Raw genomic sequence first — 27,593 nt, 5'->3', positions numbered from 1 at the left:
GTTAGACGACAAGGTAAAAACCGACTAATGTTATCCTAAGCTGTATTTAATGTAAACGGTGGCAGGACCAGTGTTTAAGAATTCGAACGCTTAGGTAAGAGGCGAGTGGCATTTATTTTAATACAATCCCCAACGGTGGTCGAAGCGATCATAAACCGGTACGGTTCATTATAAGAATGACACACTCGATTGTTTTCTCTAAAATAATTAAACATGTTCGCTTATGTCATTTTGCAACATTATTATAGAGCTACTAAATATTTATACCTTTTTCGTTATTTGCAGAGCCTTTTATTAAGTGTCCAAACGGTAACATAATATAATGTACATATTTAATTATGAATAATTTTCTGAACATTTTCACTGCTCGATAACCGGTTTTGGAGGATTACTTTTGCAGTTATTAAATTTAAAAAATTTAAGATAACACAAGCCGGCGAGTGTCGTCTTCATAAGGGAAAACTAAAAAATAGCAATATTTTTAAGAGAAAACTAGTGTCTATTCTCAATGAATCACCCTGTATACGATGATACTAAACATTAGGAGAGTCTACAGGTATTAACACATCAACAATTGTGTCATGCCGAATGGTTTTTTTTATTTTGCGCACAAAATAATGTATAGAATCTCAAATTTCCATATTTAAATTAATGTTGATTTTTTTATTTTATAACGCAATAGAAAGTACCGATAAAATGAACGCACGCCAAGCTTATTATCATTTCACTTAGCTACTACATCACTATGATAATAAAAAACAAATAGAAACAATAAATATTTAAAACAAATTGTGTTTATTTAATATTCATTTATGTCGACTAATAATTTTAAAATATATAATTGGGTTTTTTTTTTAAGGCATAACACATCCGGCTGTTTAATTCCAAATAATTATATTAAAAAAAAAACAGTTTTGACGTCGAAACGATTAAACGTACTTAAAAATCTTTTCCGCCAAGACGGAAATTTGACTTGAAAACAATTAAATAAAAATTAGCGAAAATAATAATAATCATGCTCCGATGATTTTTCAAAATTAACAATTCAATGTTAACCGTAGCTATTAACGTAGTTTATAACCCTTGAAAAATGTTCCAACATTTCAGGACTATTAATTATAGATAATTTATTTTTACAAAATATTATAACAGCTATTTCTCAAACAGACACAACCAGCATACAAACATAATTGTTTGATAAACGTTATTTTGCACCCAAGTAAGAAAGAAAATGTTCTGAATGTATACCAGAATATGGTATACAGTATTAAAGAGGCCAATACTTAAGTTAAAACAGACTTCTGTATTGTTTCTGATCAAATTCCGACACTTGGCAATAGTATTATGAAACCAATGAGTTTAAATTGCTAGTGATTTAAAGGTTTGTCACTGATGTCTAAAACCTGATAATTAGTTTCCGGCAATAATACCGGTTTAATGACTTCGCGGAACAAAGCAGATTAAGATATTATATATTTTAATAGTTCCAGAAAAACAAGAGTGGTTTACTCAAAAACCGTATTGTTATGTTGTTGTTTACTAAATCCCAAATCACTTGTGGACAATCTGTGGGATTCTACTTAAACGGGCTGTGTGCAGGCCGTGTGCGATGGCTTATCTCTCTGGTTTTCAGTAAAAACAAAATGCCGTTTTGTAATAAAAAAAAATACCATTCCCGTGTCTGATTAAACACATTGGAATGGAAACCGTATACCGAGGAATCCGATAACATTAAGAAGGTACTGGTGTTGGTGTATTGGATTTCTTTGGGTCACACGCGCAGTAGGTGCAAGAATACTTCCAACATTACCTGTACAGGTAAGTTTCCATTGAGAACAAAAAAACCAGAGAGGCGATACAACACACATAATTATTACATTGGAATGTCGAAAATATCGACCAGTTTAAATCCTAAGGAAATAATCGATATAATGGTAATAATAAACATTTACTGAATTCTGTTTATTTTTCTATACAATACCATATTGTGTACCGTTATAGACGTTTGAAATAAAACTGCATTTGTTTAATTAAAATACTATTGTAACAAATGAAAATAATAAAAATCGCCAAACACCAACCTTAATCGGATTGAAATTCAAATCGCACAAGTACAAAAAACAAACGGTGGAAAGAGGAAATAACACTAAAAAATAATGAATAAAATATAAGCTACTTTTTTCTATACCTACCCTGCGCGACATTGTAGAAAATGATACAATTTTTTAATAATATTACAAGACTTTTATTAGTTTGACATTTAACCTGATAAAAACTATTTCTTACTTGGTGAAAATTTTAAATAATTGTATAAACCATTTTGTCTTTATTATTATTGTAAAATCAATTTAAAAAAAGTAAAAATACATTTTTTTAAATATTGTTGTGAGCTACTGAACCTGCGAATGGCTAAGTCCCTCAATATCCTGTGTTTTTGTATTGTAAACTCAACTCAATATTTGCTAATAATGTATTACTGTAAATTGTCAACAAAGAGGCAGAAGCCATGTTCATGGATCATAAATCATCACTTATCTTTGAGTGCATAAAAAAGCTAAAAAAAAATTATCCTATGAAAAAATTCGATTGTGTTTACGTTGTATGGTATGAAAACATTTTATCAGAGCAGCTTTATTTGTAAACATTCACTGTTAGATAAAGAGAAGAAATTCGCACATTTTACAAGAGACCTCATACTACATTACAAGTATTGAGAGTAGTCTATCCAGTCGTTATAGATGTATATGTAACCAAGATTGATAAACTGCATTCCAGTGAAATATTAACAAAAAAAAAATTAGTTATTTTCCAACTATTTTACTTCCTTAAAAAGGCAAATTACTTGTCACGATTCTAGGGGAATTTTTTTTTCGAATCACAGAATGGAAGACCAGAATGTTTTTTTTAAGTTTTGGTGGGAATTTTTCCCAAGTTATCTTGGAATATTAATTCATCAAAAATAGTTAAATGTGACACGTTCGATTTTGAGGCAGTTCAGGGACCGGAAATCGCTATTTATGCTAAGGGGCAAAGGATAGGCAATATATGACAAAACTTAATTTAGTAATCATTTTAAGTACCCCGACTAATTTTAAGGTAAAAAAATATAGGGACGGATTTCAAGTTTTCTTTTTTTTATGCGAAGTTTAATATTTCCTCTATGATGAGCTAAAAGGCTGATTTTTTATTTAGCTATTAGAAAATTAGTTATATTTATTAGAAAAAAAAACTATAAAAAAATTTAACACATAAACGCTTATAACAAAATATTAAAAATAAAACAAAAAAATCAGCTTTTTAACCTCCATAGAAAAATATGTTGATTTTTATATCAAAAAAAAAAAAACTTGAAATGGTAGACACTTCAGAAAGGCACTTGGCGTTTTAGTCTTTATTTGTACACACTTTGGGGGCTTTTTCGTCTTAATTCTCACCTCTTTCTTCGGGCGGACCCCAAACGAATTAAATAATTTAATTTTTGTCTAAAAAAAAGTAATACATTTTTTTGTTTTTTTGTTTACCGTGTTCAACTTAATCTTAACGCGAAAATCTTGTTTTAGCGATTAAAATAAGACGCACTAAACAACAACGGACCGGCACGCTAAGTATAGTAATAATAATAATAATAATAATAATAATAGTAATAAATTACTAAGTATAAAATGTACGATTAGCATAATGTGTTATTGAATACTCTGTTTGTTTTTTAAGACAGTGTTTTACCGTCGATTCGTGCACTACACACACCACTCACTCTACCTGGTCGCTTTTTGTAAAACAATTATTCCAAGGGGGGGATATTATTCCCACTATTCCTTGTTTTATATTATTATGTTGTAAAGCCTGCAGGGTAAACCGAACAGATACGATAAGTGCGCGATGATATAAAATTAAATTTAAAAAAAAAAAAAACATTTTTTTTTCTTTCTTAATCGCCCGGCTTACACGTACCGCCAAAACCGACCACTCTTCTAATCTAATATTATATTGTATTGTACATGTTATATTTTGTATACAACAAACGTCCCATAGCTGCTGACCTTCGCACGTTTCGCACACGGCGGCGGATTGTATTGGAAAAATTAAATATAAATTCAATACCGTCGCGGTTTACTTAAAAGGCGTTCCGTATAGGCAAAGTAGGTACACCGGATTGTGTGCCGCTCCAAATAACGCTATATTTTAATTAATAATAATAAATAATAATAACAATGTTATCACCAACGTTAACTGCAAAACACCGTGAGAAAACTACTTTCTTCGCGATTCGTTTGGCAAAAAAACAAATCACACTTAACCGTCGACGAGGAGAGAGAGAGAGAGAGAGAGATAAACAGTAATAATATTATTATCAATACCGATCTGGTCGCGACTGCTTGCATATATAAATAACACCCGGCTAGAAACCTGTGGAATACAATTGCATATGAATATGTTCAAACAAAACATCACAATTAACTTTCGAATGAAAAAAAAAATAACGTTTTCTAACGATAATCGCCCATGATATTATAATTATATTATTATTGTACAAATTCGCATCCACACAGGTGCCCGTCGATTGTTTCACACCGCAATAACAATAAAAAAAAATGTTTTTAAAAAACATCAGGCGCGCTCACACAGCTTTTTAGGGGAATTCAAAATATGTACTTGTTGATCTATTTTTTTTTAAAATTATAGTACACTTGTACGCGAGTGAAATGTGTTTTTTTTTTGTAAAATATTACAATTAATTACTACAATGAAGCTGTTGTATTAAGTCTTAGCTTTTCGGTCGTACGCCAGATGTTACTTGTTTAAGCTAAAATTTGCATGTTTTTGTTTTTATTGCCAAACGGTCGTTTTGTGCCTGCTGTACTCGGCTTTTCTGGATATTTTTACAATATTACAGACAAACTACACATTGTTTTTAGGACAAAATCAATTATGTAATACTCAAATCATAATATTCAACGCAATCGAAGAAGAGCCAGACGAAAATAAGAACGCTCTAACGCGGTGGCCGAGTTGATGAAACGACTTTATTCGGAGTTGGAAATTAATTAACAAGAATAACGAAACAAAAAAACCTAATAGTTAAATTGACAGAAAAAAAAATACGAGTACCACTCTCAGCTTCGAAGCAAAATTGTTTTTATACAGATTTTGTTTAGTTGATATATATTTATTAAAATATTAACGTTTTTAAACGCAACAACCTGTTTTTTTTTATTGTTTAAAACCATTGTTATTTGGTTTTTAACATTTTTTTTAAAAGAATACCTTTTTAGCTTCACGTCAAAACTATTAAACCCGTTTCTGTTCAAAAAAAAAAGATTTACTCATTAACGGTAATTTAAATAGATAAAAAAAATGTAATGTCTGATTTTTTTTTGTACAAAGGTGAACAATAAGATGTTCAATATCATTAGGGGTAGGTTGAGTTAGGTTAGGTTTGGTTAGGTTAGGTTTAGTCAGGTTAGGATTGGTTAGGTTTGGTTAGGTTTAGTTAGGTTAGGTTTGGTTAGGTTTAGTTAGGTTAGGTTAGGTTTGAAACAAACTACATCATACGAGAGAAATAAAAGTTCTTCTGGGAAATCTAAGGCTCAAAAAAATTACTCGACAATACCGAATATTATAAAAATTATTGGACGAGGAACTTACCGTTTTTCAGTTGAAGCAGCTATCGAAAATTGTTTAAAAATATATATAATATGTATAAATATATATTTGAATTTCACACGATCTTATCGAGAAATAGCACACACGGTCGGCGGCGAAGAGACCAAAGAGATAGGTACACAACGGGCACAAGATATGCAGTACACTCTCGAGTCCGGGTTCGGTTGACACTTAGGCACGCATACGTACAGCATGTGCGCAAACCGACTATTCGGCAAGTGTGGTCGGCGGTCCAGGCAGAGGGGGGGCGAACCGGTCGCCGAAGAGGGAGAATGCGCGCCAAGGTCAAGGGACTACGTGCCTCAGGTAACACACAAAGATGACCGACTCCTCGATGGCAGTGGCACTGACACAGCAAAGGCCATCAAAGGTAGATCCGTACGAGACTCGAATGATCTAGCATTTTTTTAATACAATTAAAACTCTTAAAACCGTAAAAAAAAAATAAGAGACTGGGTTGACAAAGGCGAAGAGAAATCAGCCCGCGAGTGTGTAACAAATGTCGGCCTAGCCCGAAGAAAGAAACCCCCTTCTCTTCCTCCAAAAAAAAAAGGTTCACTGAAATAAGTAGAAAATGTACAGTGGAGAATCCTAAACGTCAGAAAACCTAACCGTATCGTAACCAACAAAATCAAAACAATACTTGTATTCGTTTTTGTAACAATTTTTTTTTTTAAATCCGAGGGTTAAAGATCAGATCTTTCCCTCCCTCCCATCACCACCTTATGTACGCCACTGAAAACGTAGGATGAAGGTCGACTAGCACAGACAATAATTACAGGATGTACAATAATTTTTTTTCAACAAAAACATGGCATTTTCACAGTTTATAGGTTATCAGAATATCAGAAAACTTCATTGAGAAGCCTTGAAAACAATGCAAATTCAAAATAATTTTCGTATAAATTTTAGATCGCCAACATCGCCGTTATGGTAGGTACCTATTAAAATTTAGTGTCGGTTCCACTCCCCTGCCACTAATGTGTTTTCTGTTTTATAAAAAAAAAAAAAAAAATGATGACGTGACACTATTCTATAAATGTGAAGGTAAGAATAAGAAACGTCTATTGGTTTATCATTCATTTTTTCAATAGTATACTTAAAAATATAATCTATTGTAAAATAGTAACAATAATGCGCGCGTTCTAATAATGTTTAATAATAGATTAATATCAATACGGTTCTTCTCGATCACCGTTATAGCTTAAGGAGTTTTCGTTTATTAGATTAATTGTCCTGAATAAAAAAAGACACTTTACACCTGTTCACTTCCTAGTTCTTAAGTGACTGCATATTGTTATTGTTAATGTAGGTATTTAAAAAAATTGAATTTTTTTTAACAAATAGATAATAATTAAAATTGTCGCGAACAACACTATTTTTAAACACACAAACTATATTATAACCTTATACAAGGTTATTTCGATACATATATTTTATTAATCGATAAATTGCACGTCGATTCGCATAATATCATAACCGTGTCAACGACCGGATGTATATATAAAACAAATACAGGTCCTACCTTTACACAAACATCTAACCTAACCCAATCTTAGGATAACAAAGCATACTTTGCGGCTGTGAATTTAGTGTAATACAGAGATTTTCTGACAACAATAAAAATTAATAAATTACTTACATTTAAACAGATCGCACAACTAGAAGGGGCTGGGAAGTTTAGACCGTTTAAAAATTCGTTGAGCTTTTGTGTAGAATTTTGGTAAAAATTAAAAAACGTTATCTAAGGGCTACGCCTGATTGGTTGCTAAGTTTTGTTGAACGCTTGAAGGAGTCTAAAAAGATTTCATTTTCCTATCCTCCCCACTAGTGGCGCCCATTAAGTTTACCATATAATACAACTACAGGTGGACCCACCGAAGGGAAGGTAAGGACGGGTATGTACAATTTCAAAGGTTTACTATTACAATACAATATTTGAGTGATATAATACAATACATAGTTTAAGATAATATGATTTTTTTGTTTTAAATGTATTCATTTTGGTTAATAAAAGTTTGCTGGGTATGTATAATTTTATCTAACCCAATGCATGTGCTGTTATAAAACCCCTGTGGGCCTGTCCCATCCACCAGTTGCCCCAATGAGCATGAACACTGTTGAATGAAACCAATTGGGGATTAACCTAACCTAACCAAACCTGACCTAACCTAACTAAAACTAACCTAACCAAACTTAACCAAACCTGACCTAGGGTATTGGGTAGCGAATGTCCAACACACGAGTTGGACATTCGCTACCCAATACTACACTGTGCATTACACAATATGTAAAGAATAGGTTTGTACTTTTCAAATAATTCAGACCCGGTAATAGGTACACCTTTAGTCTCAACAATAAAATAACGATAATAGCGCGTTTTTTATTTTGGATTTGTGTCAACTAATCGATTGCTATAATGTTGACACTATGCAATTTGCAAAATACATTTAACAATTGGGACTGAAATGCGTGCGTCATCTTTTACCGTTTGTATTTTTAGTACTTTGTTTTAAGTTCACGCTTATGTTTTACTCGTCTAATCCCCTCGTCAATGTGTCACACTCGTTATACCTACATTTTTTTTTTGCTCCATACATTACAATTATAATTATTTTATCAACGACATTCAAGACGCATAATATAGTATCAAAGTCTTATAATAATTCATATTATAAAAGACTAATGCACGTTTGTATCTATATCCATACTCGGTCGTTGCTGTTGATAAGGTTGAGCTAATAAAAAAAAACAACGGCCACAACACTCATACCAGCTGCTAAATACCGTTTTTATGGTGCCGTTTTCTGGAGTAGAAATTTTAAGACATAGCTTCAAGATAAAGTATAACCTTACACCGTCTGAAATATTTAAAAAAAAAGAAAAATAATTCCATAACATTACCACCAGCCGACGACATCTAAATGCGAGTTCAGAAATACCACAATTACAATTACTAAAAACAAATTTCAACGGTAATTTGTGGAATACCTATACGATATTTTATTTTGTATACATTTTTTTTTTTAATGTTTTAATTTAAGAAAGACCTATAAAATAATTTTATACTGTTTTTTCGCAATAAAAAAAACAGGACAACTTTTAAAACCTTGAAAGCTAAGACCCGCATAAACAATTACACAGTTTTTTTTTTTTAAAACATTTGTAGTTGTAAAATCACCCGCACATTAAAAATTCGATTAGAGTATTACAGTGTTGATTAAGTTAAAAATGAAGCGTTAAAGTACACTTAAAAACAAGCGATTATTAAATAAGTTTTTAATTTTATGATAACCGGTTCGATTGCAAAAATTTCATAAAAACTCAACTCATGTTTTTACTCAAAATTAAACGACGGGTTGAAAAATTATTCTATTTCTAACACGGTTTACAAATTATTGTTGTTATTTTATATTAAAAAAAAAATATATATATATATAAGTAGGTGAAAAATTACCTTTTAATTGACTTTGTTTGCACGATCCGACTGCTGGTCTTTGGTTTGATTTCAAAACGACGTTGAACGTTTAATATCATGATTTATTGTGGGGAAAAAAATAAACAGGTAACAATATTATTACTGACAACTAGTAAAATAATTTCTACTTGTTGGTCTCATTATATGTATAAAAAAATGTATTAAAAATAACGTACACAGAAGAAAAAAACCACAAAACTTTACACTATTCTTAGAGTGAACTTTTAATGACTTTTAATCGCATTGTTTTCGAACATCCGGTATTTTTTATGTAATAACACTTTAACAACGATAATTGTGTTAAGACAAGATTAGAGACTTGCATTTTTAACCATCTTTCAGCCGACACTGGCACGATTTCCCCAAAACGTGAAACACCGCTGGCCCGTGTGTACCTACCGCAGAATAACCAGAAGGGAAACTGTGTAAAAAAACTACACCGGTTTTGATAAAGGCCGACCGTCATATTGTTTTTGCGGTTAAGCGTGATAATAATTGTACCTACTGTAATTGTTGTACGGTAATCCGCAAAAACAAAATGTCCGACACTCGTCGGTCTCGGTAAAAGTTTCCCTTCTGGTTATTCCGTAGCACTACGGCTACGCTTTTATCACTTTGATGATAACGATTAACGACCGTCGAAACGGGTTTTTATGTTTAAATGAAAATAATAATATACCTATTTACCTTTTTTTTGTTAGATTAGCAAATGTGAAACGAGTGGGTTTAATATTAATTTTTATCAGTCATCGGTGACTTGGAAAATAGACGAGGTATATATTGAACATACATACTTACTATTATGTGTCGATTAATCGATGACACGCCAATTTTGAAACGAATTTCACGAGATTTAACTGCTGATGATAAATTGCAATTCACAGTTTTATAATACCTAGATCTATCAAAGTAAACGTAAAACCATAGAACAAAACGTTCTTCATAAAAAATAAAAAATAACAGACATAGAACGGGATCAAAAGAATATCGACAGGGTTGGACAATTAATGTATTAGATAATTAAGCAAAAATAAAGTAGCCCAAGATTTGTCCAAGTTATTTATTTTAGTCGTAACACCACACACTCGTGTGTTGTTTTTTTATAAAAATTATTAACTCGATTAGAAAGTTTTTATTATTCGATTTTAATTAGCGTGGATTTTTCGCATAATAATATTATTGTGAAATCATTGAAATAATACCTACCTTTTCAGCTTTTCCATTGATACCTGTTAGACAATATAATAGGACAGAGCATACAACTATACAAGGTACACATGACCATGGAGGAAGGTACAAATGTCTTCAGCTTATATATTAAACATTTTAATACTTAATTTGGGCTAATATGAAAAATAGGATGATAAAAATATTATGTGTATTTTTTTAAAGGCGCTCAATAAACTATAACGTTCATCATACATATTGTAGTACAATGATATTTTATGAAAACACTGTTATTATTATTTTATTTTATTATCCTATATTTTTATTTAATAGTAGGTAGTGTTATGGGTAAATTTAACCGTCAGAATGTTAAGTATTACGTTGTATTCATCTACTGACTGCACAACACACAAGAAGTGTAGTGTATTTCAATTTGTATGAAACACACGTTTGACGATAATTACAATTTATAATATTATACATTAAACAATGTAAAGTAAGTGTAACCGTAATACGCGATTCTTCTGCTAATGCGTAGGCGGATATTAAGATGTTTTAGTTTTACACATAAACGATAATGTAAATATTTCTTATTGTAATACTACCGAAACGGTTCGTTTAACTTAATATATTATGCCGCACTGTTTATTCTATAAATATATATATATATATATATACATTATAGTTTAACTAAAAATACTTATCTAGGATAAATTTAAAAATTGCTCAATAAACTTGTACGATAGCGATCGCTATAAGTAGCTAGGTTAGGTTAGGTTTGGTTAGGTTAGGTTAGGTTAATCGCCAATGGGTTTATTCAACAGTGTTCATGTTCATCGGGGCAACTGGTGGAAGGGACAGGCGGGGCACAGGGGTTTTATAAAAGCACATGCATTGGGTTAGATAAAATTATACCTACCGAGCAAACTTTTATCAACCAAAATGAATATACATTTAAAACAAAAAAAAAACATATTATTAACTTGAACCATGTACTATGTAATGCATTATATCACTCAAATATAGTATTGTAAAAGTAAACCTTTGAAATTGTACATACCTACCCTTACCTTGCCTTCGGTGGGTGCACATGCAGTTTTATACATGGTAAGCTTAATGAGCGCCAATGGAGGGGTGGATAGGGAAGTGAAATCCTTCTAGGTTAGGTTAGGTCCTATAATTAAAACGTTTTAAAAACAATTAAATACTAATATTAAACTGGATTTTAGAGTTAAACGCGCTAAAAAATAAATATACATGTACATTTAAAAATTATTTAAAATATTTAAAAGTGTATGATCTGAGCTGTTGGCTTGTTCGATTTACACTTTTAAAGATTTAAAAGTAATGATTGCAAAATTGTGTACATATATATTATTTGTTATTACAACGAATACGAAAACATATTTTATCACTTGGCAGGAAAAAAGTATTATCTAAATTTAGACTAATTATTTCACTACCTATTTGACCTGTGGCAATTATTATTGGCCAAGCATCTCTGGTGGTACACATCGAGTGCCCCCCCAAAAAAGCAATACAGTCTTGTGGAAGTAAAATTATCGTTATAATACAATATCAAATGATATTTCCTAAATAATATGTAAGTGAGTTGAAAAGTTATGTAAATAAATCAACGATCACAACTTGAGAAAAGTTAAAAAACACAAGTGTATGTGTAATTATAATATTATAATGTTTCCTTTTACTTACTTATGTAGTCCCGTCTCAAGTGTGCCTTCTTCTGGTGTCTATTTCAATTGTGTTTTTTTTTTTTTGGTATTCCTTGTGACTAAATAAGAAAATCGATATTAAATTTTAAAAAAATCATAATATCCAATATCGAACACCCACGGGGCTTGTTAATAATCTTATATATATTTATAAATAAATAACGTATAAACATGCCTAGTCTGGTAATTTTTGTATAATAATCATATGTAAAATACAAATATTTATCTACAAGGAAGATCTGGCGGATTACTTTTCAATATCTTTTTTTTTTTATAGACCAAAGGTATAAATAAGCTTACATATACATACATAGGTATATATGTTTATTTATGTACACCTACTACAGCCATATTTTAATATTTTATCCGCGGCCAAGAATAACATTTTTGGTGTACATTATAATAATAATACACAATAAATAATAATTTATAACTGTACATGTTTTTCTCCAGTTGTAAATATCGCAGTGAGAACCAGGTTTTTTTTTTGAATACCAATATCGCTTTCCTAATTTCTTCAAAAACATCTGTACCTAATGCAGGTATCCATTCATGCATTATTCATACAGAATCAAATTATGAGTTAGTTGACATAATACCAGAAAAAATAAAAATAATTTACTTTCATTTGAATCGAATAACCAGCACTGGCTAAATTTGTAAAATATCTTTATCAGGCCATATTCATAAAAAGCCCAAAATGACAATATTATGCATTTGCATGTGTTCTTAATAATATGGACAATTCCATATAGAGTGTACAGAGTAATATTGTTACACAACAGTCAACAACGACATTATTGACAATATATTGTTGTTAAGTACGTTAATAATTATAAATATCGAGAAAATTGTCTTTATGTGCGCAGAATTTGATTGTAAATGATAAACAATTAGAGTAAATAGTGTCGACCTTGGCATTTACCTATTAACTAATATGTACTACACCAACTATTAATAGTTCTTATATAGTTACAACATGTCGAATTGTTTGCAAAAATCCGCCGTCAATAATTTATTTTTTATTGAGAAAAAAAACCGCTAATGACATATTTACAAACACAATATCGCCTTCGTAGTGAATTTGTATCCATTTGCTATTTAATATTCTTTCTATCTTTAGGTATGCGCTGTGTAGACACAATATTATGTATATAAAATACATACTGTACCCGTTTAATACCTAAACTTTTCGTATTAAGTACAAGTATAATATATTCAGATAGCTCCAGTGTCCACATAGCTAGTTTAACCGAAAATTAAGCTCTTTTTTACCAGCCAAAAGCAATTTTCGAAAATGTTCACAAACAACTTGATAGATGTGCTATTTTAAAACCGACCAAGATTTCCCCAACACAGTAAGACTTAGGTATAATCTTTATTTCAAATTCAATAATAGCAAAGATACGTTTTATCTAATCTGTGATAACAGTTTTGCATACGGAATTTAATTAACAGTGTGGCCACTTAAAGAAAAAAAAAACACACTCTTTTTCAAAATGTCTTTTAGCTAGTTTTTAAAACTAGAAGCCCCCTCATTTCACGTTAAAGTAGATCAATGGCAATTTAACAGCAACAGCTGTCGTTACCAAGTTGTTAAGTATACACTAAGTTGGAACAATAATTCAAGTTCATTGCATCTTTTGAAAAAAAAAACAGACGGCCAGAACGGACATACCTAATCTCTAACGAGTCGATTGGTCACGTTTTTTTTGTTTTGACTCGTACTTAAATGTAAATTTTTATGTACATGACCTGTCGATAATTTTACAAAAAAAGTAAACACCCGTTTCTACTATGGACACTCGTTTGTTGTAAGATAACACAAATTGTAGAGTTTACAAACCCTATTAAAAAAAAAAAAAAAAAATCTCAAAAACAATATTACAACATATACTTAGATATGAATGCTATGGATGAATGAATGCGACGACCAGACTTCAACACAACAAGGTTGTTGGCATTAAAACATTTTATATATATTTTTAAAACTTGGAACTTATAGTAGTTTAGAACTTGGTGCTAACCTAACCTAACCTAACCGAAAAAAGTACATTACAGTGATAAAAACGGACTCTACTTGTTGGTTCAGGAAGAGGAAGTATTGAAAAACCGACTGACAAACAAATAAAAGAACATAAAAAATACACAATAAGAGATACATATTATAGTGTAAAAAAACTTGTTAATTTTTCTCAAGCCCATGACGTAATGGGTCATTAACGTTTGGTAGAAAAAAAAATGCAAATAAAATAGTAAAAACTAAAATATGTTCTAATTATACGCCAAAATGAGTTTTTCTAGTACTTTTGAAATATACATGCGGATTATTCGATTGTTAGTAACAGATATATAAACAGATATGTACCGGCTAGGTCTTTTTTTTTAACCTAACCTAACTTAACCTTGTTAATGGTAGTTATAAATTATACTAATAATACACAACTGAGTATTGTCAAAGTAACCTTTTTCTCCCAAAAAAGAAATATCATAATAACAGCCTTGACTCGATGCACGGACTTTGGATTGGCCATGTTTGTATTATATACAAATATATTTTTTTTCCCCACTAATTACACATAATCGATTGGGTGTTTTGTATGATATGTTTTAGTTTAACAATGGGGTGTATCGAATAAAATATCCTCTAGCTGGACTAGGCCGGTTTACGGGATTACCTTGTGCCATTATTATTGTATCCTATCTCTTGTCTCTCTTATCTTATCAGATAAACATCTGATATTTTCGTTAGGGGTTTTCCTATCGATTTTTTCCTGGTCGTGTGCCAAAGTAAAGACATAAAATGTCAATAACTCTAATTACTGTTGCACCACCGGTTGAAAATATTTTATTTTGTCATATTTTACACATTGCAGTTTGTGTAGTAAGATAGTAAGATGAACATAACATAATATTAACATATATATTGTTTTTTTTTTTTACAATTTTTCTCGAAGGTCTCTCTCTGTAAGATTTTTTTCTTCTCAACACTATCTTTACCTCCTATACATAGGTACCTACATAACAATCCGATGATTTTTGATTTTTATCATAAAGTATGAAATTGATTTTGCACATTTCGTGTGACTCGTGAACACACACAACATAAACACATCCAACCCAGAACCAATCGTTTTAGTCGTGGTCCTACGGGTAAATGAACACACAGTTTATTTTGCATATATTTTTTCCACAGAGCTATTATTATTATTATTAGTAATAACATTTTAGTTCTGACGCGGTGCCGAACGAGAAAAATATGTTTTTTTTTTTGTTGCAAGTGTAATTTTTTTTTAACCTATTGATCAAAAATCAGTTTTAGAAAAACGAATCTCCTAGCCGAAAGTAGTCAAAACTACCCTCCTTGAACCGGTTTGTCCAACTGTGATTTAATATCAGTTTTACATACCTTATTATTTCCTCTACCTTGGACTTACCTCATGCTTGGATATTGTGTGTGTGTTTTTTTTATATTCTGAGCTAGTTTTTTTTTGTTTGTTTATGCTGTTTGGCTTATTCCTTTTTTCGTACCAGGTCGAAGGACATTTTCTTCTTCTTTGCTACAATTTCCTCTTTCAAATAGTCGTGTGCATTGCTTTATCCTGTAGCTTGATCAGTCCCATAAAAATATATTCAGAGTGGTGTCCTGTAAATTTGGGTACAGACTCAATCATTTACCTCAACGTTTATTTTTTCTTATCCACGCAAAAAATGAATCTATTAAATCCCATAAATTGTGTATACACGGTGAGGTTAGGTTAGGTTAGATCAAAGATAAGACGTTAAAGATACTAGATTGCAGGACATATCCATGTATTGATGTGTCTACATGAAGTGAGAATGCTCTTAACTTAATAAAATTTATTTAATTATCTTTTTAGATAAGGAAATATAGTTTTCTAAAAATGTTGACCTGTCTATAATCAGTTTGGATAGTTAAAGTTGGTTAAGTTTAAAACTGTGACCATTGAGGTGGAGTGATTAGCGCAGATAAACATATCTATGACTACACTCCACTCTTCCTGTAGTCAAAAAGTTTAAACTTCAGTTCAGCAATTTCTTTTGTTAATCTAAAAAGTCAATAAAATATTATATACCTACCCAAGTACCCGTTTGAGTTTCAAAAGTCTATAGCGCATATTTTAATAATTTTTTAAACAGAAATATGTTTACAAAGCACTGAACTGCATTTACATGGAAGGCGCATAATGCATATTTTCCATATAATAAAAGTGACCCGCCTCGAAGGCCGCCATTTTGAATCCGTTTTCTTATTTTACTTACCGTATCTAACTTTGTTTAGTGATTTTCGATGATGGTTTCTGACTTCATATTGTTGATATCATTTTTTTTAACTGACGATAAAAGATAATGTGACGTTATCAGATTTTTATCATGGAATAAATGGTTAGGTTACACCGTTTGATCCATGACAGGACTCAAAATGGCGGAATCCGTATGACGCCAATTTATTTTCACTATGCGCTTTCCACATGTATATATGTAGTTCAGTGTTACAAAGGTTTTAAGTTGCTATATTTTGACTGAGAAAACCAGTGTCTTATATCGAGTATCTTACTTTTTTTTTTTTGGTAATTACAATAACAATAATAACACATACAATGGGTAAAAATCATCATAAAGGTCAATTACACCAGTGCAATCAATGGCGTGGAACACAAGCAAAATCGAGCTGCATTGGAGATGTCTTATTTTGTTGGTGAAAAAAAAAACAACAACGGCAACTGTGTACCAATTAAAAAACCGTAATTATTATTACTGGAAACGTTTAAAGAAGCCCATCTCGTCCGTCTAATCTAACCTGCGGCCACAGGTAAGTATATAGTACTTCCGGGAAAAGTGACGAAAACCGTCATTATTATTATTATTATTATTATTATAAGGCAACGATTAAAAAAAAAACAACATCTTAAACATCCCAACAAACCTTGACAATCAAAAATAATATCTACACACGGCTAATTGTTTATTACACACACACACACACAACATGGTCATGGTTGTGTTTGGCTTTAAAACCCACGGGTGGTATGTATAAAGAAGTAGAAGAAAAAATTAAGACTAAAGCATACTGCAAGTGAATACCTACAGCGAGTATAAAAAAATATCAGAAGTAGAAAAAATTCACCAATTGCTAGTGTTTTTTCTTTTTTTTTTGTACATATTATAAGCGCTGTGCAGCAATATTATTATTCAAAAGAAATATATACCTTCTATAATAATAAATTCAATAAGGCGAACGGAACACAAACCGGAAACAAACGGTCATTTCCGTCCACGGACAAGGTCTTCAAAGAAGGAACCATTTTTTTTTTTTGTTACAACACCGTGTGACTCCTACTAATGGCCATAATAATATATCTATACAACTTTTTGTTAATACAGGCGAATGTCTTTATTTTTTTTTGTGTAAAACTCAAAATTCCAACCTAGCAGTCCCATTTTAAAATACTAATCGATTTTTGTCCAAAAATACTAATCCAATCAAAAAGTTGTTTATTAGAGACTTTTAGAGTACAAAAGAGGACGTCTAAAAAAAAATAAAAAATATGATCCAAATTCAAAATGGCCGACTTACGGTCAAAATTATGTTTTTTTTTTTCCAAATTGAAATCATGTACATATTTTTTGTTAACCAAACAAATGTTCTTATCAAAACTAATAATTTTCTTAGGAAAATTTTTTCGGTAAAACCCATAAATTGTAAATTAAGTTTCTACTTTCCAGCTATTTTTAGTTATGTTATTTTATTTCTATGAATATGGTGACCGTGGTATGTGTGGTAACCGTGGTAAGTTTGGTAACTTGGTAAGTGGGGTAACCGTGGTTTGACTACACTCCACTCTTCCCGCAGTCAAAAATTTTAAACTTCAGTTCAGCAATTTCTTTTGTAAATCTAAAAAGTCAATAAAAAATATATACCTACCCAAGTACCCGTTTAAGTTTCAAAAGTCTATTATAGCGCATATTTTGGTAATTTTATAAATAGAAATATGTTTACAAAAAAAAAACAGGCAAAGGTATAAAGTTGTATTAATTACAAAACAGTAAACGCCTAAATATTGGATTTCGAAAAATAATGTTGTATCGACATAGTTTCACTACTTAGATATGCCTACTTAAGAAATTTGCCAATCGATGCAAACATACAAGTAAGGAAGTCCAAAGAAATCTAGAATAGCTGAGTAAGTGTAAACAAGTACAATATTATGTTCTTGACCCTATTGTATGTATGTTTAAAATTAGAGTATAATAAACAACATTCGCCCGACCTATCCTAACATAGTTTTACATATCAAAGTAAACCTACAAGTGTGCAATAATATTATTATATAAATATTCATTATCGTCGGCTAATAAAAATACATTGCAGTGATTAACAAAACGATCGGTGTCTCTAAACCCATATAAAGTATATACTTAATTAGGAATAAAACTTACTTAGGAATAAAACAATTCAAATGTGTGACATTAATAAGGGCTTTTATATTATTATTATGCACAACACAATGCCTGCACTAAACTCGATCGTTCCATTTACAGCTAGGTTAGACTCAATTTTATTAAATATTTAAAATTACTCTCGTTGAAACACGATAATTTTTATTATTATGTAATTTTTACCATTGAAAACCGAAAACCAAGGTTAGGTCCTAAATGAGTACACGCTTTTGTGTTTTTTTCAAACAATTCCAACTTCATTATTATATTGAACACTTGACAAAAAGAAAAAAAAACACTTATCAAACTTAGTATTTTTTGTAAATGAACAAAAATTAAAATATAATATATACACGTTTATTACAAACACATTAAAACATAGCTAAGACAATCCAAACTGAATCTTAATTACCTAGATTAGATTAGAGATCTAGTCTTTTTTTATTCCCATTTCTGCTAACGGTCGTTCCAAAAACTGGTCGATATCGTTTTCTTCTCGCAGTACGCAAAAATAAATTAAGAACACTGCTACGCTGGCGCTCACCAGATGTGCTTCGTACCACGGACCGAATTCCGCCTTGCTGCCGACCCGAGAATTCTCAGCTTTCCATTGGTACGCAGCACTGGCTGTGTACTTGACGGGTTTGTTCAGTTCTACGTCGAAATCAGACTCGGACTTCTTCGAGTAACCACGACCAGCCAAGATGGTCGTTTTGTTAAGGCTAAAAAAAATTAAAAAACAACAATTTTACCAAGAAAAGTGCACAAATTGCCATATAATATAAATATTAATTTTTTTTATCAATAGAGAGATAGAGAATAGCTGATGTTATTTACCTGTTTAGGTTTCTCACCAAGTGTCCTCTGGTGGCCAAAAATCTCCATAGCGAATTCTTCGGTAACATCTTTCAATCCGGCGGTGAATTTGATTAATATTAAAAAGTAAAAACAACTTTAGTTTGCAAACCGAATTGCAAGTTAATTTCTTTCTTTTTTTTTTTCAAGCCGCAATAACATGTAATATTGTGTTATCAGTGGAATTGTAATGTTCTTGTCATTTAACCTCTTATCAATTTGTCCTCTTGACTGTTATCACAAACAAAACAGCTGATCGAAGCCATACAGCGGCAACAGCGGTCTAAACAATAACCACATAGGTAACCACATAGTACCTAGGTTTGTAAGACGAGATTATTAATTAAGATTATACTAGTGTATAGCAATATATTATATAATCCTTATGTAAACTGTTGCCCAACAGTTATTTCCAATATAAATTATGTATTTATAGATAGAGTATTACACCTTGGGCCACCGATGGCCTAAGAACTTTAAAAAAAATAATACTCGACTGATAATACACTAAACAATCGACAACTGTCGAATCCCATTGAAGTAATATATATATATTTTTTTTATATAACTACACGCACAAGTAATATTTGTGCGAGTTTTTTCAGGTTGTTTTTTACAAACAATTTTTTAACCGGGTTTTTTGTTAAAATTAAAAAACAAAATGGTCGCCCCCTACGTTATCACGCGTTATCTGTCGAGAACTGTGTGATAAACACACGCGCTGGACAAGAATAAAAATCATATTATAATTAATTACCGACGTACGGCATTAACGTCGTCGTCGTTGTTGTTGTAAATTACGGTCCAAAGTCCGCGTTGTTAATTATTATTTACACAGTTTTACGTAAGCCACAAATTTTACGTCGTCGGGTAGGTATAAACGTTGGTTGTTTGGTTTAGTGGCGGCCCACTACCTGTAAACAGCTGCTGCCCCGACGGTGGTGATAACGGGGCGACCGGAGTGAGAGAGAGAAACGTCGCGGGCCAGAGCGAGACCGTTCCTCCTTCTCCGCAGCTCCTTTGTCACACAAAGAGGAAGGAAGAGAAGTCAACAAATAATCAACAATCAACATGGCCGCCGCGATTCACTGTCGCCGTGCTGGATCGACTGGACAATGACGATTTTTATCACGTTCGCGTGCTGCTGCTGCTGACTGAGAGAGACACGGATCCTCCATTGCGTACGCTCGTCCGGCGCGTCGCTTGCTAGGGTGCAGCAATAGATGATCATCTAGCGATGGAACTCAGGGTAGGCAATAAATACCGGCTCGGGCGAAAGATCGGTAGCGGATCGTTCGGCGATATCTACTTGGGTGAGTTTGCAAATGCACACATAAACTGTAATAATTGTACTTGAATATCGTGTAACAACGGCCGCCAAATCGACCACCTTTGTTTTTCCTCGTTCCCGTTCGCGTCCCGTTTGCGTTTCTCACAATCTGGACGTTTTCATACAACACCATCGTGGTCAAGATAACACAGATCTGTGTATCCCAAAATACACTTATTGTATCGGTCCAGACAAGTGAGAAACTAATTACCTCGCACGACACTGGAATTTTATAAAGTTTTATTTTATTAACTTAAATCGAACATTACTCAATAGCCGTTGTACTTGCCCACCTGTTAGCGATAATTATCGTACTTAGCGCTGGTACGATTGCGCTATGAACGCGTATAGTCTAAATACCGCTAGAAACATTTTAACGCTCGAGACGCGTTTGTAGTACCTTGAACAATTTACCGTACATCGAGCGAAACATTAATACGTTGCGTATGGTTTTTCGTCCAAACTGTATGGGCCACTGTACGGACGCCGATTCTCGTACTTGTACAGTTTAAACATTAAACAACGACCTACATCCTGCAGTCGACATTTAGTTTCTTTTCAATATGGCCTTTTGGGCCATACCAGCTTGTTTGTCCATTTAATTTTTCATCCAACTTGTTTGTACTTAAAGCGATCGCTTCAGTTCACATACGGGTTCAGTGCCAAAGTGTATTACTACGTTGTGTAATTAAAAACATGAATCTTACTTTTTATATATATTTTTAAATAATTTGTTCATGTTAACGGCAATGGTATTATTAATATTATCGTGATTGGCTTTACATGAAAAATAACCTATTACAAAAATAAAAAAATAATAGTATAGCGATATTAATTAATTAATTAATATAACTATATAGTTAACCAATAATGTACATAGGTTATAATTTGTACAACTTATTTACATCAAGTTAGCTGTGAAGCTATCTTAAATATCAAAGCTAACTATTATTAATAAAAACTAGGTGTACGACTAGTCGTTTATACTATTTTTACTAATTATTTGTAATACACAGCGATTAAAAATTCAATCATAATCTCACTTTATAAGTATGTGTTTATTTTTTATCTAAACCATACCTACGGCAACAAATAAAACGACGATAACTTAAAAATATGTTTTTTTTTCATAATAATTATAGAATAATATTTAGTTATATAATAAAATAAAACAAATACCCTATTAGGGAATTATCGCTGTTTGAACTGTGGACGCAAATATTGTTTACAATATTGATACTGTAAAATTATGACGTTAAAAAATAAAAATTATTCTTATCTTACTCGTTGCGACAATGTTTGTATGGCCACTTTACCACAAACAAACGTAAAATAACACGTCTCGTGTCATTAATAATCTAATATATAAAATTTATTTCAAAGCTTAATAATTCTATAATCGTATATATATATAAATTTATATATGTAAATTGAATTATTGTCAGACATAATTTTAAATATACAAATTGCAATTTCTGTTAATTGTATACGTTTCATTTCGAAAATATTATTAACAAATCATTCGAGTTTTTAATAAAAATCATCTAGATCGGTCTAACTTTAGTTGCTCGACAAAACTATTGTGTTTATACTTGTACAATAATGTTTAATGTGTAATAATAATTTGATTGACTCCCTAAAGGTACAAATATTTCTACTGGAGAAGAAGTAGCCATAAAATTAGAATGTATCAAAACGAGGCATCCCCAACTTCATATAGAATCGAAAATTTACAAAATGCTATCCAAAGCACGTACGTTTATCACGTCGTTATTTCAATATATATTTGCTTTTTAAAAGGTATCGTTACATAATACAATTGCCAAATGTTTTCCAGCCGGAATACCAGTCATAAAGTGGTGCGGATCGGAAGGCGACTACAACGTCATGGTAATGGAGCTGCTGGGGCCGTCGCTAGAAGACTTATTCAATTTTTGCTCTAGGAGGTTTTCAATTAAAACCGTGCTGCTGTTGGCCGATCAATTGGTAAATAATAATCGTGGGCTCGCGCTTTGAATCGCTCGGATTAACCGTTATTGTTGTTGTTGTCGGTTTCAGTTGGACAGAATAGAGTACATCCATAGCAAAAACTTCATCCACAGGGACATCAAGCCGGATAACTTTTTAATGGGCTTGGGCAAACGGGGTAATCTGGTGTACATTATCGATTTCGGCTTGGCCAAGAAGTATTGCGACAGCAGGACCAACGAACACATAATGTATCGCGAAAACAAAAATCTCACCGGCACCGCCCGTTACGCTTCCATAAATACGCACTTAGGCATAGGTACGAAAATCGGTCGTCTCGTGACGTTTACATTTAATAATTTTGCGTGCACATTTTTTAATCGATATTGACTTTGTTTGTGTGTGTAGAGCAAAGTCGACGGGACGATCTCGAATCTCTTGGTTACGTACTGATGTACTTCAATCGCGGCTCGTTGCCGTGGCAAGGTTTAAAAGCTGCGACAAAGCGTCAAAAATACGAGCGCATTAGCGAAAAGAAAATCGTCACATCGTTCGAAGACTTGTGCAAAGGCTATCCGAGTAAATATGTTATTATTTTTGAAAACGTGTATTCTTAATTAAATTGTAAAATACCAACCGTAGGTCGACTACACTAAATAGTAATTTTTTGGAATAAATATTTGCTTTAAATTTTTTTACAAAGACAAACGCGTTTTGTTGTGTGTAAAAAGAATAGTGTTAGTTTTCGTAAGGAAGCGTTGATACGTGTTTATTGTTTTATATCAACTACTAAATGAAAATTTTTTGGTTTTTTTTTAGACGAGTTTTTAACGTACTTGTTATACTGCCGCGCATTGAGGTTTACCGAAAAACCTGATTTTTCCTATCTAAGACAATTATTCAGGCAATTGTTCCATCGTCAAGGCTTTACGTACGACTACATTTTCGACTGGAACATGCTTAAATTTGTAAGTGCACTGTTCGGTTATTAATTTTAATAACGATATAAAATTAAATGAATATAATGTTTTTTTTCGGATCGTTTACACAGGGTGCCAACGGCGCTAGATATAGTGGATCCGACGATCAAAAAAACGCTTCGCACCAAGACAGACGGGCCATGCAAGACGGCGGCTCTCCCGCGACTAACGTCGTACCGTTAGGCAGCCGCGCTCAAGCCGATCAAAGCGGCATCAAGAATTTTTTATCTAAAGTTCCGCTCGTACCTATGGATAACTGTGCAGGTGCGTGGTGGACATATATCATATTACGTTTTGAAGTTGTGCGACAAACCCGGTGACTTGTACGGTTTTTTTTTTCAGGCGGTGGCGTCATACAACCGTTACAGTCGAGATTACGTTACAGCGCGGACCCCGGGTCCGCTCGACCGGTCAGAACTCAAACCAGAAGTTCAGCCATGGCGACGCCGGATTCGCCGTCCACTACGCAACCACTGCAAACCAAGTCAGTATCTGTGACCAGACGCAATCGCCATCCAACCTAAATATTAACAAATTCCCATGTCGTATATTATTCAACATGTAACCCAAGCTAACATTTTGCAATTACTCGGTTTCTCAATGAAAAAACTGTGTAGTATTCAGTTTATTATTATTATTATTATTTTTTTTTTTTATTATTATTATTTATTTTATATCGTTCGTAAAACAAATTAAAATATTACATTTCGAATGACACACTTAATAATTCTCTCTCGCGCTCAGCACGCGTAAATCGCACACCACCGATAACACAACAAGTATATATAGGAGCTCTCTATTTTACCGTCTTAAAAATTCATTCAAAGTAAAAAAAAAACCAAAGAAAACGGGTCTTATTATTTTGAATTTTCAAATTAAAAACAATAACTCTCGCGTCCCGACGGTAATAACAATTCGAGTGATACGTTAAGACAAAGATAATCACACACACACCTAAGTGACTGCCGATGTGTAGATTTGTGGAATTACTTTTTTGGAAACTATCTTGATAAGAGACCAATTAATATAATATTGTTAAGAAATATTCCTCTTTAACCACGGGTCATGGCTAACACATACATTTACAAACACATCAATTTTATACACATTTTCATGTAAAATTGTATCGTAACTTAATTTAATTAAACACGTTAGTTAGTACTCTGTGGAGTAAAAATCCTTTGAAAGGGAGGGCGTGTGCTGGACATTTATATTTTGCTGTTCTTTAATCTTTTTTTTTTTTTCAATATATTCATCACAACTGCATTACACTGTTATTATTATTCATACGTAGCGATATAATATTAAATATTTTTTTTTTTTGTAAACACTTTAGAAAATATGTAAGAACTTTTTATTTTTATTTGTTTCGGAAGCGTCTCCAGTCCAATGATTCCGCCTGCGTGAGCCCCAAAACACAGGCTAAAGCACTGGACAAATCGCCAACCATATGCGCCGTCATAAAAAAACTTACATTTTGAAATTATGTAAATAAACTAGCCTATTTTTTTTTTTTTTTTTAAATTAAGATACATATATAAATATATATATATTTAAGAATTTTGTATGTAAAAAAAAAAAAAACCAACAATATATTACTTAATTTAAATTTTAACAAAACTACTATAGGAACAACTTAAAAATAAAATAAAATGATGATACGTATTAAAAAACACAACAATGTAATAATAATAATAATAATTATCTCAATAATCGATGTAACCCGTCGTCGGATCCTCTAAAATATAAATACAGATATTATCAATATCAAAAAACTGAACAGCTTTGTTTATAATATTAGGCTATAGGATTTTTTGTTACTTTAAAAAAACCATATTATAATATAATTAATTAGTATAAAAAAAAAGAAAACGCGAAACAAACATCATTACAAGTCTTTCGAAACTAATGAAATTTTCGTTAACACAAAATCGGTATATGATGTTTGTGCTTTTTTTTTTTTCATGTTTGATATAACGCTTAAATAATAAATGTACGTACATCATCAATGTCGATGATAGAATACGATTATCAATCGGTTACGTTTAAAATTAAACTGCTGTTTATTTAACGCAAAAAAAAAATCATTATTATATTTCCCTGTAATTACTTTATACATATATATATTATAATAATGTTGATGCATTAATATTGTATAAAAAGAAAAAAAGACATTGACGCGTTTACAATTTATTAAGAACTACAAATCCAACATATTACCGGCTGATCTCTATATTTTATTATTATTTACAATCGAGGTGTTATCCTATAATATATACCTATAGTAATAAGTCATTATTATTATTTCTTTTTTGGCGGTGCTCGAAACACCGTGTAATTGGTTTATTCATTTTTTTTTTTCCGGGTAAATCATCGACTGAATCGTACAAGAGCGTCATCCTGTGATTTACCCTCTCCTTATTAAAGTTTCTCTAAACCGATTAATTTGTCCCCAAGCTTTTTGAAATTAAAAAAAATTACGAATTTAATCATATTATTTGTACAAATTTTATTATTATTATTATAATTTTTTTTTTTTTTAATCTACGTGATTTTAGATATGTACGTCGGCATTTCATCGTTTTATATATATATTTTGTTTTACACATTCTGTGATCTTTTATTGCGTTAGCGAGTTAGATTTTTTTTTTTTACCTTTTATGTAATTTCCAAAAACATTACACGTGTACAAATAAGCCGTCGCACGTCGTCCACTGGTCGTTATCGTTTTTGTCGACCGTTTTAAATAATATTTTACTCTCGAATGTATAATACGTGTTTTACTTTCCATAATAATAATTGTAAGCGAAACATTTTTAATAAAAAAAAAAAAAATTCATTCAATGAGACGCGTTAGTCTTGAGAAATTAAAAGGCAACTGCCGATGATTTTAACCAACGCTTTTACTATTATTACCTTCGTGTTTGAAAATACACGATTTGATGATTTAACATTATTTTTTTTTTAATTGGGAAAATTCGGTGTTAATGTTGGTTTATGATTAATTTTTCTTCCTCGTAGACTAGATTTAGATTTTTAAGTATTTTCGTCTTGTGGGCGGAGGATAAAGTTCTAGAAGATTTCCAACGTCTTATCGTCTCACTCTCTCTCTCTACTATAAACAAGTGACAACAAAATAAGTTTAAAAATAATAATAATAATATGAAAAATATTTAATTACATTTTTTTTTATTTACATACGCCTTGTACGTCCCCGTCCACTTGACTATTTTTACGCAACAAAGAATCTAATGAACATAGATATAATACGATAAGAATCGTCAATGAGGTTATTATACTTTACGATGTAAAAAGTTTTAAATATAATCAATTGTACAATATGATAATGTAAAATGAATTTTTGTATATTTCTTTTCGGACCATTTGGTTGGAATTACAGCGTTTTGAAACTTTTAATAAAACAAAATTACCATTATTTTATATACTAGTAGTTCATTTATTTAATAATTAGAGTTTTTGTAACAATTGTACAAGACAAACGGCGGTAATAAACGCCGCTTGACTACCGTTTGTGTGTTTATTGTGTCTATATAAAACAATATATTATATTACTCAAGTTCGTCATTTCGATCGGTTAAGTTGATTGATTCGCCCGATTTGTATGTATAATAATAATAACAACATTACAACACGATAACATGTATCGTAATCATTTTGTACATAACTTGTGTAATTAAAGATAATTTTTTTTTTCTAATTATTAACTTTGAAACAAATTTTATAATATAATTACATATATATACGAATATAGGTGTATCTTATTAATTGCAGCATAATAATCAAATGGTTTTTTATTTTATCTTTCAAATCACAGTATATATAAATATATATATATATATATATCAAATTATGAGAGCTGAGAAGAAAGTACTGTTTTAATTTATTGCATGCGGTCTGTCTTTAAGGAGTTTAGTATAGGCAAAAAAGTGGTTTTA

General features: G+C 31.6%; 3 protein-coding genes across 10 annotated transcripts in view; 1 reads left to right on the top strand and 2 right to left on the bottom strand.

Moving 5' to 3' along the window:
* LOC126840748 (sodium-independent sulfate anion transporter-like) overlaps nucleotides 1-15,602 on the bottom strand; it is a 34,004-nt gene extending 18,402 nt beyond the window's left edge. Inside the window, exon 1 of one of the 7 annotated variants that reach the window (XM_050576676.1) lies at nucleotides 15,480-15,602. The gene's annotated coding sequence lies outside the window, so the exon portion shown is untranslated. Of the gene's footprint in view, nucleotides 1-3,951; nucleotides 3,977-4,101; nucleotides 4,126-4,221; nucleotides 4,348-5,646; nucleotides 5,843-9,121; nucleotides 9,605-15,479 lie in introns of those variants that run through there. The other 6 variants (XM_050576674.1, XM_050576673.1, XM_050576675.1 and 3 more) reach the window with 6 other exon arrangements.
* Nucleotides 15,603-18,803: 3,201 nt separating this feature from the next.
* On the bottom strand, nucleotides 18,804-19,555 carry LOC126840754 (uncharacterized). Its single transcript, XM_050576687.1, has 2 exons — nucleotides 19,342-19,555; nucleotides 18,804-19,226 (listed from the first exon to the last, which is right to left on the bottom strand). The coding sequence occupies exons 1-2, from the start codon at nucleotides 19,407-19,409 to the stop codon at nucleotides 18,935-18,937; spliced, it is 360 nt and encodes a 119-aa protein (XP_050432644.1). The 5' UTR covers nucleotides 19,410-19,555; the 3' UTR covers nucleotides 18,804-18,934.
* Nucleotides 19,556-20,120: 565 nt separating this feature from the next.
* Nucleotides 20,121-25,165, top strand: LOC126840750 (casein kinase I-like). 2 transcript variants are annotated; one of them, XM_050576684.1, is made up of 9 exons: nucleotides 20,122-20,672; nucleotides 22,332-22,442; nucleotides 22,527-22,675; nucleotides 22,748-22,976; nucleotides 23,066-23,236; nucleotides 23,477-23,625; nucleotides 23,709-23,901; nucleotides 23,980-24,121; nucleotides 25,014-25,165. In XM_050576684.1, the coding sequence occupies exons 1-9, from the start codon at nucleotides 20,597-20,599 to the stop codon at nucleotides 25,042-25,044; spliced, it is 1,251 nt and encodes a 416-aa protein (XP_050432641.1). In that variant the 5' UTR covers nucleotides 20,122-20,596; the 3' UTR covers nucleotides 25,045-25,165. The 2 variants fall into 2 exon arrangements, with proteins under 2 accessions (XP_050432640.1, XP_050432641.1); XM_050576683.1 differs by lacking the exon at nucleotides 25,014-25,165 and having other exon boundaries at nucleotides 20,121-20,672; nucleotides 23,980-25,005.
* Nucleotides 25,166-27,593: the final 2,428 nt, after the last annotated feature.

This window comes from Adelges cooleyi, unplaced genomic scaffold (genome assembly GCF_023614345.1).
Source record: "Adelges cooleyi isolate 19-005CV unplaced genomic scaffold, UGA_ACOO_1.1 ACOO_flye_CR_arks_rails_tigmint_CR_PRNA_376, whole genome shotgun sequence".
Classification (NCBI taxonomy): Eukaryota; Metazoa; Arthropoda; class Insecta; order Hemiptera; family Adelgidae; genus Adelges; species Adelges cooleyi.
The sequence above is the reverse complement of the archived record's forward strand: the minus strand, read 5'-3'. Positions and strand labels throughout refer to the sequence as shown.